At 35.8% G+C, this 12,400-nt stretch overlaps 2 protein-coding genes across 3 annotated transcripts; both read right to left on the bottom strand.

Moving 5' to 3' along the window:
- Window positions 1-457: 457 nt before the first annotated feature.
- Window positions 458-10,400, bottom strand: LOC132614618 (uncharacterized). 2 transcript variants are annotated; one of them, XM_060329113.1, is made up of 9 exons: window positions 10,208-10,400; window positions 10,011-10,070; window positions 4,112-4,614; window positions 3,774-4,015; window positions 3,454-3,666; window positions 3,277-3,369; window positions 3,105-3,206; window positions 2,294-2,647; window positions 458-694 (listed from the first exon to the last, which is right to left on the bottom strand). In XM_060329113.1, the coding sequence occupies exons 3-9, from the start codon at window positions 4,590-4,592 to the stop codon at window positions 611-613; spliced, it is 1,569 nt and encodes a 522-aa protein (XP_060185096.1). In that variant the 5' UTR covers window positions 4,593-4,614; window positions 10,011-10,070; window positions 10,208-10,400; the 3' UTR covers window positions 458-610. The 2 variants fall into 2 exon arrangements, with proteins under 2 accessions (XP_060185096.1, XP_060185097.1); XM_060329114.1 differs by lacking the exons at window positions 10,011-10,070; window positions 10,208-10,400 and having other exon boundaries at window positions 4,112-4,739.
- LOC132612901 (uncharacterized) lies at window positions 5,181-11,901 on the bottom strand. The gene is made up of 7 exons (XM_060326975.1): window positions 11,808-11,901; window positions 10,011-10,070; window positions 7,861-8,544; window positions 6,336-7,626; window positions 5,931-6,242; window positions 5,747-5,849; window positions 5,181-5,654 (listed from the first exon to the last, which is right to left on the bottom strand). Exons 1-7 carry the CDS (start codon window positions 11,899-11,901, stop codon window positions 5,181-5,183), a joined length of 3,018 nt encoding a protein of 1,005 aa, XP_060182958.1.
- Between the last annotated feature and the right edge of the window lie 499 nt (window positions 11,902-12,400).

Below are 12,400 nucleotides of genomic sequence, written 5' to 3'. Positions count from 1 at the left end.
ACCTTGCCCCATGGCACCACTACCACTACAAAAAAACGCTTAAATTGCGGGGGTTATTTTTAAGGTTTGCGGCGGTTTAAAGCCCCCGCAATGTGTTGTTGCGGCAGTTGCCAAAACCCCCACAATAACAGCTGTCGCAATCAATTAGCGGCGGTTTTTTGCTGACCGCCAGAACTAATTTGCGGCGGTTATTTTACGACAGTTGACCCCCGTAATTTTAAAATTTAATCTTTTAAAAAATAATTCTCAATTACAGATTGCGGCGGTTTAGAACCTCCGCAATACATATATATTTTTTTTTAAATTAGCTTATATTTAAAGGTCCTGGCAGTCTCATATCCCCCAGCAATTCATTGAATTTTTTAATTTATATATTATCGATCACAAAATCACTAATTAAGCTGGAAATCATAATCAAAGCAAAAAAACGTTAAAACTTTAAGAGATATCGATAACATATCGTAAAATCACAAATGTTATCATAAAGTACCATTAGTTTTTTAAACTAAAAATTTAAGTAGCATTATCAGATCACTCAAAAACTAAATTTAAACACAATACATTCACTCCAGCGTTCTAACATCCGTTCCTACCAAACAATACAATGAAATCAACGGTTGTCACTAGGATTACTATCACCGAATGATCTTCTTGCATCCATGGGCGAAAGGGATCCACTAGCCGCATCACTTGGCTGCATAATGAAAAACATAGAAATAGAGTTAGCTACTATCCTGATAACACCACAACTTTTTATTCAAGTTTGATTTGGAAATCCAACTGCTCATACAGTAGAAAATAAAACATAGTAGAGAATAAAGCTACAAACTTTAAAATATTCAAGCATATAGCATAATATACAAGCTCATTCATTCAAGCACAGGTACTAGACAAATAACTTCAAAGATCTCAGCTCCACTAATGTAAGAAGCAGATAGCTAGCAGCAATACAAGAAAGGCTCCATGATAATCATCAGCAGCATTCTGATTCTTTTCCAAATGAAACACCTTATGAAGAACCGAAACGAGAGGAGAATCTGGGCTTGAACTAATCCAGTGAAAAACACCTTACTAGATCACTGTAAGAGACTAAGTAAAAGAGAACAAGCACATTAATAAGGGGTTAACGAGACATAATGGCCAAGCATATGCACCATCTGAGCATTAATCAATCAGACCACGAGCACAAGCAAAAATGATAGCAGTCAAATTAACACCTTAAACATTCAAATTCCATCATATAATATATTGAAAAATGCAATCGTGTTAAAAGGAGACAAATTAACAACAGATATAGCACATGAAAGCTGCACAAGCCTCTCAAAATTCAAAACTACCATCAGATATACTGAAAATTTTCACACTGTTATCCAATCATAACACCAATATCAAGTATGATGTAACTGGGGTTTATCTAGCTTAATGTAAAAGTTTAAAGCACCAATAACAAACTCACCTGTAATTTCATCCAAGCAAAAAAATCTCTAACTTGTCTCCAACCCCTCTGTTCTTTAAGCACAACACACATTTCTCTAAAACTGAGCTTAGTAACAAAACTCCCGATCACTTCTCTCATAGCATATGACCCTTCAGCTTTACCTTAAAGACTCCTTACTCTCTTAATAGCAGCAACTACATGTTTCCCATACAAATGAACATTTCTATCATCTTCTAAATATTGCACCACTTGCTCAGGTGTTCTTTTAATCCATTTGGGTGTCAAAGCTTGTGAGCCTTGGTTTCGTCTCAAGATGCTTAAGTATTTTGCTTTACAATTAGGGATGGACCTTTATTAAATAAATAATTCGGTATTCGGTAAATACCAAACGGTATTAATATCTCGTACCGAACCCGAAACTGAATACCATATTTCTGAAATTTTACACCTGAATACCGTACCGAATACTAAATTACCAAAATTCTAAAATTTTACTCTCTGTTTGCTTGTTTCTTATGCAGCTTCAATTTATTACACAACAAACCAGACTTCATTGACACAAAGAGAAGTATCCCTTTTTTTTTTTTAATCACTAAAAACTTGATTTCCTTAAGCAGGCATTGAGAAAGGATTGTACACAATTGAATCATACATCCCAACAGTGGATAGGAAAGGACCATCATATTACAATTGGATCATCTGAATGCCGATACTATTTTTCCGGACACAAAATAAACAAACATACAGTAACAGCAACAGCAACAGCAACAGCAGTCTCGTCATTTTTGAAAGAGAAATCAAATCCAAAAAATTTCAGACCAATTAAATGAAAAATAAATGAAGAACTTTACTTACTGTTGTAGGAGAAACCGCCGAAGAAGAAGCAAAGAACCCCGCAAACTGTTCTGGTATCGTCCCTTCTTTCATTATCATATATGCCTTGAAAGCATTCATCATTTTTTCCTGAGCATTCATCATTTGCTTATGGTTCTGTTGACATTGGGACGAACATGAACCTTCACTGATTGAAGCACTTATACCACTGAAACGAGGTCTTGCTTGTTTAAAAACTTTACTGGGGACAGGTCCTAATCCCAAGCACCTCACCCTCCCAGAGTGCTCTTCTCCTAGCACCTTGCCGACGACATCATTTCGCGAAATTTGAGACTCGTCTATGGTGCTTTGGCTTAAAGCTAACTCAATTTTTTCCTACACATACAAAACTCGTTGTCACAAATAAACCAATAGGAATGCCTGAAATTAAAGAAGACAGAACTTAAGAGACATGGCTTTTAAATATGAAGGAGACTATGTGAGCTCATTAATTTTTATCCCATAAGATGGAAAAACTTTAACTTGATTACTTGGACTTAGGATACAAAGCAAAGATATGGAATTCTAAGGACAAATTTGAAAAAAATAACTTCAAACAATGAAACAGAGAGCATGGAATCACATCATATTGCTATATTAATACTACTCCAGGTTATTAATATTCATATCTATAGCTTATGCTTATAGACCTTGAACAAAAAACTTCAATCAGATGACAACCGATCAGTTTTTCAGTACAAAAATCAGTATTAGCTCGCTTCAGTTATCTGCCCTACTTCCTAATCCTCATGATTTGTTTGTTGAGGTAAGCTGAGAATTCACAGAAACTTACGCATATTTCTTTTGCTGCTTCATTAACATATACTCCATCTTGATTCTTATGAGTAGCAAGGTATATTTGTGCTCGTCCAGGCCTTTGTCCAGTCTGAGCCATCTGTAGATAAAAATCAAATAAGAATTATTTACTACATAAAAATAATTACATAGTAAGTTAATTTACTCACCATTTCAGCCCTTCTCGTAGCATTCGCTTTGGAGCCGCCTGTGTGTGGTATAGTCTGTTTCTTTCGATTTTCAGCATTTCTTAAACGCATTGCCTTATAAAAATATACTTGAAACTCAATTAGAAAAACAAATAATTATATAATTAGAAAGAGTAGTATAAGCAGTTACATAAGTACCTTTGTTGAATCTTTATATTGGTAATCAACAAAAGAAATCCATTGATCACGTGGAATCCCATCCGGCACACTTTCAATAATCTCAGTTTTACTTTTAAGCAGGTCTTCATGTGTCCTCCACAAGTTATTTTTATTTGCAGCCCACTTCTTTCCAATAGATTTATAGATATGTCCCATTGCAACTGACTCGGTTGTCCTAAAGAAGAACTTAGGCTTCAAGAATAAAACATTGGTTAGCTTATACCTTTATAATTTGATATAGTTGTGCTTCTCACCAAAAAAGAAACAGTGATATAGTTGTAATAATATAGAGCTTATACCTTTATAATTTGATCGAAGACGCGGTTGAAGTATGAAATAGGTAAACTTAACCATTTCTCAAAGTTGATTGGAAATAAAGAGCAGTCACACGCCAAAATTCCACAAAAGCGTGAAAGAAGGCCGCGCCCATCTCCAAATGGTTCATCCAAGTAATCAAAATCAACCACAATACGTTCTTCACACGTTAAATTGATCACTTCATTAACTTTCACTCTAAGTTTCCTGATATTTTCTTCTGAATCTATAATAAGAACACAGATCAGTTGAAGCCATGAAAGAGATTAACAACAACTTAGAAGGGACTGTTGAATATGTATTGATAGTCAAAAGTATTTACCTATTGCGTCTACAATCCAATGCGACCTAGAACGTTTTTTGGATGCGGCCTGAACTGTTGGAGCTGGCTGTGGTGAGTCCTGATCTGTCGAAGCCAAATGTGATGTCGAGTGAACTGACAGAGCTGGCTGTGGTGAGTCCTGATCTGTCGAAGCCAAATTTGATGTCGAGTGAACTGACCGAGATGGCTGTGATGCTGGGTGAACTGCTGAAGCCGGCTGTGGTGCTGCCTGATCCATCGGAGCGGGATGGGATATTGAGTGAACTGATCGAGACGGTTGTGATACCGGCTGAGGTGTTGGAGTCTCCTGTGATGTAGGCTGAAATGATGGGGCCAGATGTGTTGTTGCCCGAACTGACATGGTCGGATGCGTTGGCAGGCATGGCGTTGATTGAAGAAAAGAAGGTCCTGATTCAGCAACTGGTTGAGATACTGACTGAACTGAATTTTGCTTCTTCTGCAAACGCTTGAACCTTGGCATATCTACAATTCAATAAGAAATCCTACAGCAGGAAGCAATGAAGTTAGTAAGCAGATCCACAGCAAAACGTCAAGATTGAATATAGCTCCCGAAAATAGTAATAAATGAGAAAGATCAAGAATTATATCAAAAAGGTGCACCATAGCAATTGAGCTAGATCAAAATAAGAAACCAATATGGTTAAAAAGTGAACTTTCAAAGAAATGTTTGAACATAGTAAGATCCACAATATAACAGCTGGTCAAACACTTTCTAAATCCTGTGCAGAACCCAAGTAACAAGCAACTCAAAAATTCCATAAAGAATAAAGATAACTTTATTAACCAAAAGATAGTAAGTTCTGGAAAAAACACTAACGAAACTTTCCTAATCAAGCGGGAAAAAAAGGTGACGAAGGGAACTAAAAAAGTAATGATATATCTATTCAGTCATATGCTCCTCTATTGCAATTTGGATATTCTCGTAATCAACATCAAAAAATTGTCCAAATTCTTGTTGTCGATATGGTTCATTCTCGTATATTTCCTCTTCATCAACCTCTCCCATGTCAAACAAATCTCTTGGCTTTAGATGTACTGCCACACTCCATCATTTATCAGTTTCATCATCAACATAATAAACCATATTTGCTTGTGATGCTTCAATATATGGATCGTCATCCTCACGATCACCAGTGTGAATCAATTTAGAGAAGTTGACACAATTAAACTTCCAAACATCTGATTTGAACCCTCTGTTTCGAGTAGTGTCAGCCCACTGACATTTGAAGAGAACAACCCTGAATCGGCCATAGTAATTAAGCTCAATAATATCTTCCAACCTCCCGTAATATGGCAGGTCTGCTTGTCTTGCATACCTATCTGCACTAGATGCAACACAAGAAGTGTCAGAGACAAGAAAGACTCCGCTATTTTGAGTTTTTAATCCTTGTTCTCTAGACAAAGTCCGAAATTTGAATCCATTAATGTTATAAGCACTGAATCTTCTTGCATCTTGTGCCGGACCTTGTGCTAAGAACTTCATATCATCGGAGATAGTGTCTGCTATATCCGGATTCATTATCTAAATAGACAACACATTTCTGTTAGAAATATAAATTGATACAAGAAAGCTTATGAAACCAATCAGGAAACATTCTAATAATATTCACTTACTCTCTTAGGAAACCAATCAGCGAACTCTTTACTAACTCTCCTCTCTACCTCTGTTGGTGAAAGTTTTCGGCCTCTACTTCTTCTGATGTGATGTCTAAATTCACTACAAAGGTGTTATATGAATCAATTTAAATCCAATTATTCTAAATGTTTCTTATAAATCTAATCAATTTAAATTTCTTACTCAACAAATGGCTTCACTGTTGCGCAATTAAGTAACACATATCGATGAGCTTGTGTTTTCTCCAAAAGAGTCAATGGTTCTGTTGTGGAGCCTCCAACAGGTTTACCTTGTTGGGGGAACATAGATGACTTTTCAGAAGCCTCATTACAATTTGGTTCATCATTTACATGTTTAGGTCGATTTAACCTTGACTCAATTCCCTCAAAATAACGAGAACAAAAAGTTAGAGCTTCTTCAACTATGTAGCCTTCAGCTATGGAACCTTCTGGTTGTGATCTGTTCCCTACAAGGGACTTTAAATGACCTAACAATCTATAACCAAAATAATAAGGTGTTAGAAGAAGCATTTACATTGAAATACTATTACAAGATCGATTAAAATATTTTGAATAAGAAATATTTTACCTTTCAACAAAATACATCCATCGATAATGCACCGGGCCACCTTGTATTACTTCATCCACTAGATGAATAGTTAGATGAACCATTACAGCAAAAAATGATGGAGGGAACAACATCTCTAGATGGCACAAAGTTTCCACAATTCGATTTTGCAGCTTTTCAAGGTCTGCGAGGGTTAAGCTTTTCAAACAAAGATGCCTAAAAAAAGAGGAAAGCTCTACCAAAGTGGCAACAACCTGGTTTGGAAGCACATTGCGAATTGCTATAGGTAACAATTGTTCCATAAGGATGTGACAATCATGACTTTTTAGTCCAAAGATCCTTTTCTGATCCAAATAAACACAACGAGATATATTACTTGAATAACCATCTGGCACAGAGATATTCTTTAAAGTCTTGAGGAAGGTCACTTTCTTTTCCTTTGGAATTGTAAATGCACCAAGCCTACATTCATCATTCTCATCCGGCCAAAGATCATGCCTTATACCCATATCTTGTAGATCTCTTCGAGCCTTAACATGATCCTTTGATTTTTCTTTATCATTTAGCAAAGAGTATATAATATTGTCAAACACATTTTTTTCAATATGCATAACATCTAAATTATGGCGCAACGAGTTAAACTCCCAATATGGAAGATCGAAGAATATGCTTTTTTTTCTCCATTGTTGAGTTGCACCTTCTCCAACACTCCCTTTCCCATTTCGTTTCCTTTTACCACTCAATTCTGCTTGTCTTCCAAATGTGACACTGATATCTTTCACTTGTTGCAAGATGTCTGACCCTGATAACTTCTTTGGAGGGGTCCTTTCTTCGACATTCCCATCAAAACGATGCCTCATCAGTCTAAATTTATGATTTCTTCCCAAAAACCGACGATGGCCAATAAAACACCACTTTCTACTATGACGAAGTCGACAAGGTTCTGCGTCAAAATTACAAGAGGGGCACGCAAGACTAGTATGTGTGTTCCAACCAGATAAGATATCAAGTCCAGGAAAATCACTGATTGTCCACATAAGAGCTGCTCGCATTCTAAACATTTCATCCTTTGATGAATCAAAAGTGTCTACACCTTCCCTCCATAACTCATTCAACTCCTTAATAAGGGGTTGTAGGTATACATCTATGTTATTCCCTGCCGTACGTGGACCTAGAATGATCATTGAGAGGATGAAATTTGGTTGTTTCATACACAACCAAGGAGGAAGGTTATATGGAACCAAAACCACAGGCCAAATGCTATAATTAGTACTCATTGTCCCAAAAGGATTGAAACCATCACTAGCTAGACCTAATCGAACATTTCGAGGATCAGAAGCAAATTCAGGAAAGGTTGTATTAAACCTCTTTCATGCCTCACCATCTCTAGGATGTCTTATGGTTCCATCTTTGTTACTATCCTCCGCATGCCAGCTCATATGCTCAGCAATCTTAGAGCACATGAATAATCTTTGTAATCTTGGTTTTCATGGAAAGTAGCGCAAAATTTTTGCAGGCTTTTTTCTTTTCTTCTTTTGTTTCTTACTTGTAGTAGGTGCATGATCTTTATTGCTCTCATTCTCGGGCTTCCATCTAGAAGTGTGACAATACTTGCATGTTTCTGCATTAACATCATCTTCCCAGTACAACATGCAATCATTTGGACAAACATCTATCTTGATATAATCAAGACACAACTTCTTGATGGTTTTCTTGGCCTCATAAAAAGAATTAGGAATCTTTGCAAATTTAAATGCATCTTTGAGTAGATCTAGTATCATAGTCATTCCCTTGTCACTTAACCCAGACAAACACTTTATGTGATAAAGCTTTAATAAAAATTCCAACTTTGAGTACTTAGACCCTTCATACAATTCTTGACGTCCATCTCCAAGCAACTCAAACAAATCTTTGTTATTTGAAGCAGGAATATCATGTAACATTTCTTCTTCTCCCACCACTTGTGACGGACCTACATCAACACCCTCATGCCTTAAGCCCCCAAATGCTTCATTAATCAATAATTCTACAGGATTTTCAGTGGGTGGTACATCTTGAGTGACCTCTCTATTTCTGGAATTATGCAATACATTCATTTCCCCGTGCATAAACCAAGTGACATAGTTTTTAGGGAACGGCTTGTCAATCAAATGATTAAACACTATTTTTCTGGTCTGCCACTTCCTAGAACCACATTTAGGACATGGACATTTTATTTTATCTCCTATAGCTGCATTGTTAAATGCAAAATTCAGAAATTGATTCAAACCAATCACATACTCTGGTTTGTTCCTTGGCATTCCAATCCAAGATTTATCCATTAAAAATATTAGATTAGTGTGCAACAATATCACCTATAAGAATTCATGAGAAAGAAAATGAGTTGCCTATTAGCATAAGTGAACATAATAGAAAATGAAAAAATAGTGAATTCTAACAGAGAACATACATAACCAAACACCTTAAGAAAAAATTACTGAGGTTTTCACGAAGTACTGAAAGATTTGAGACAAATCAGCAAATTAAATAAATACTTGCAATTATTCTACCTATTTTAATCTATCTTATTCTCCTAATGTGTAAATGCTAACCAACATCATCAAACCGCTAAACACAATATTCGACTTACAACTAAAACTATTTCAACAAACGACTAACATCATCAAACTGCTTTCAGTTTTGTTAGATGAAAGCAAGAGAGTATAGAATTTAATGTATATATCTTTATCCAAATGGTATCTTCTAGCTTCCTTATAAATTTTGTATGAACTCCGCTTCAGGAAATGGCAGTGATGTGTATGCTCATAGTTGAGCCAAACTCAAATTTGTGACTAACATTTCATACGACAAATGATTGCAAAAACATGGTGTAACCGCTGTTAATAATAATTGTGCACCAAGCTTCAGAATGTAACCGCTGAATACATGGTAAAAACATCAAACATAAAAGCAAATCTGGATTGTTTCTTATTATGGTAGAACTTTCAATCATTTTATGAAGATTACCAACTAACATTGCAAAGTCATCACACTAATCCTGTACTAGAGATTTCATTCATTGATACAAACAATCAAACACATTCAATGTGACACACGTTTCTGCAATCTCAGCGAAGTCCTTGCCATACTCGTGTCCCGTTTCTTCACACCTCTGTAGTTTTCAACCTCTGTATTTCTCCCACTCCTCTTAGCAACTCTATCAAAACCATCATCCTATTTCCTAATCGTCACTAATTTCATCATCATATTCATTAACCCTAATTTCATCATCATATTCATTAACTAATCGCATTTTCATATGGATTAATTGCAGTTTAAAAACTAAATTTACTTTTTGAATTACACTAAAGAGCAAGAAATATATACTGAAAAAGATATCAAGAAGGACGAACCACAACCATTTACCAAAAGTCATTCAGACATGAAGCAAAAACAACTTACATTTCAAAATCATCACACTAATAAAATTTTAACTCATTCAAACATAAATAACCCAAAAAACTGGTTTTTTTCTTGAAATAATTAAACTTACATTTCAAAATCAACACATTAATACTGTAGTATGAAAATTCAACTCATTGACACAAATAATCAAACACGTTCAAGGGGACCCATTTGTAAAAATAATTGCAGATTACATAAACCCAAAAATGGGAAAGATGAAAGACCCATTTGTAGAAATAATTGAAGAGATACCTGTTGATTGAGGAAGAAATTCTTTCCTTGCTAAAGAACTGGGCTCTTCAAGGAAACGATCTACAAATTATGTGGAAAAGATCTACATTAGAAAAATTCACACAAAAAAATCAATTTTGAGAAATTTGAGCTAAAAGTTGCGTGCCCTTTTGTTTGTAGAATGTTGAGAATATTGATAATTTTGAGCAAAAATTTACCTTTGAGATCAAAAACTTCAGCTTATGCTCATGATGAATCACAACTTAATTCTGCACTTTCAACCTTCTATTTAATCAGCACACTTTTAAACCTTCACTTGTCAAATTTTTATAAGAAGAAACGAGGAAAGAGGAGTATTATGAGAGAGCAATGCCTTCAATCCCTGTGGAATAAAAAGTAGTGAGAGAGGGAGGTTTGAGACACAGAGGGTTTTGAGAAAAGAAGTGAGGATTTTTTTTTACTTTTGTTTCAGAGAAAAAAGAGCCAACCCAAAAAAAAAGTGAGGGAAAAGTTCGCGCTATTTTTTTCCCAGATGGTGGAGGTTCCAAACCCCCGCTAGTTTCTTTTATTTGTGACGGACATGTAAACCCCCGCTATTTAATGAAATTTGCGGGGGTTGTAGCTGACCCCCGCTATTAGACCGCCGCAATTTAAGCATTTTTTTGTAGTGTACCCTCTTAGTAATGCTATTAATTCTAGACCACATATAAACTTCTACAATAAGCTTCAATAGTCTTTACTACTTTACTAGGCAGGAGGAAAAGTTGGGACCAGTATACTTGGATATCAAATAGCAGTGTCTGGGCTAGTTGCAATGTTCCAGCGCTCTCTGCAGTCCAGGAAGAAACTCACTTGATAATCTTGTGTCTATAAGAGATTGCCATATGATTAGAGTAAGTTTTCTAGTTGCTAAAGGGATTCACAGATACTTGAATGGTAATCACTCTAGCACGTAGCCCAACTGCCCAATAATGTTGTCTTTAACCTTTTGTGACACTCGAGTACACTGAACTTTTATCCAAGTTTGCTTTCAAGCGAGAAATGTACAAAACCAGGCAATGAGTTCTTGAATTGATGTAGTGTCCCCTCTAGCAAACAATAGTAAGTCATCTACAAAACTCAAATGAGTAATCCCCAATTTAGCACACTTGGCGTTTCTTATTGTTTTTTTGCTTCAGGTGAAACTCCTACTCAAATACTCCATTGCAATAGCAAAAAGGTATGGAGACATCAGATCACCTTATCCCAACCCTCTTGCCGCATCAAATGGTTCCATTGGATCCCCATTAATTAATACGGAATAGTTGATTGTTCGTACACATTCCCTAACTCAGGCTATAATTTTTCTAGTAAATCCCAATTCTTCTAAGACCTGCCTCAAATACACCTATTCAACACTAAGATATGCTTTCTGTAGATCTATTTCAACATACATCTTGGGGATGTGTTTTCAGTTATAAGCTTGAACCATTCCTTATGCTAGTAGGATATTATCAGCAATTTTCTTTCCTGAAATAAATTCAGCCTGAGCTTCACATATGATACTGGAAATGACCTTCCGCATCCTTCCAGCTAGTACCTTGGAGATGAGTTTGTACAATATGTTATTGGTACGTACTCCTTTACATTTGTAGGATTAGCATTTTTGGGATTAGTGTTATAGTAGTACAATTCACATGTCTATACATTTTCCCAGTAAGAAAGAAGTCCTTCACTGCAGCAACAACATCATCTTTGATAATTGACCAAGTATGATTAAAAAAGAATGAGTTGAACCATAAAGTCCAGGAGCTTTATCAACTCATATAGCTTTCAAACCTTTCACAATTTGCACCTCTGTTACCTTTGCACAAAGAGCTAGTTGTTTCTCGTGGTTAAACTTTGGACCATTACACATGCTAATCTTATTCATTGCTGTAGAGATGTAGCATATCACCCATGGGTCCTTTATAGAATTGGACTATTTCTTCTTAAATTGCTATCTACTGATTTCACCTAAGTGAGAGATGTGAATTCCAATAGCTGTTTTCTTTATGATTTCTCCTTCATGACAAATGAAAAGTATGCTGTGTTTTCATCTCCAAGTCTGACCCAATTAACTCTAGATTTCTGTTTCATGATGCTTTCTTCATTGAGACTCCATTTTACTAGTTTCACTATAATTGCTTTTTCCTTGTGCATTAGATCATCATCATATTGCAATCTCATCTACTCATGTACTGCTTTTAATTTAGCTGTTTGTTTATCAATCTTCTGAGTGTCTTGCTTGTATTCAACATTCTTCAAATTCTTGAGACACGCTTAAGTAGCTTCAGCTTGTCCCAAACTAGTTTCATTGACCTCTCCTTACTTCTCTTGTGCCATCTGTTAGTGATAAATAGTGTAAATATGTAGTAAAAGAATATTTTGTA

This window comes from Lycium barbarum, chromosome 10 (assembly GCF_019175385.1).
Source record: "Lycium barbarum isolate Lr01 chromosome 10, ASM1917538v2, whole genome shotgun sequence".
In the NCBI taxonomy this organism is placed as follows: Eukaryota; Viridiplantae; Streptophyta; class Magnoliopsida; order Solanales; family Solanaceae; genus Lycium; species Lycium barbarum.
The sequence above is the reverse complement of the archived record's forward strand: the minus strand, read 5'-3'. Positions and strand labels throughout refer to the sequence as shown.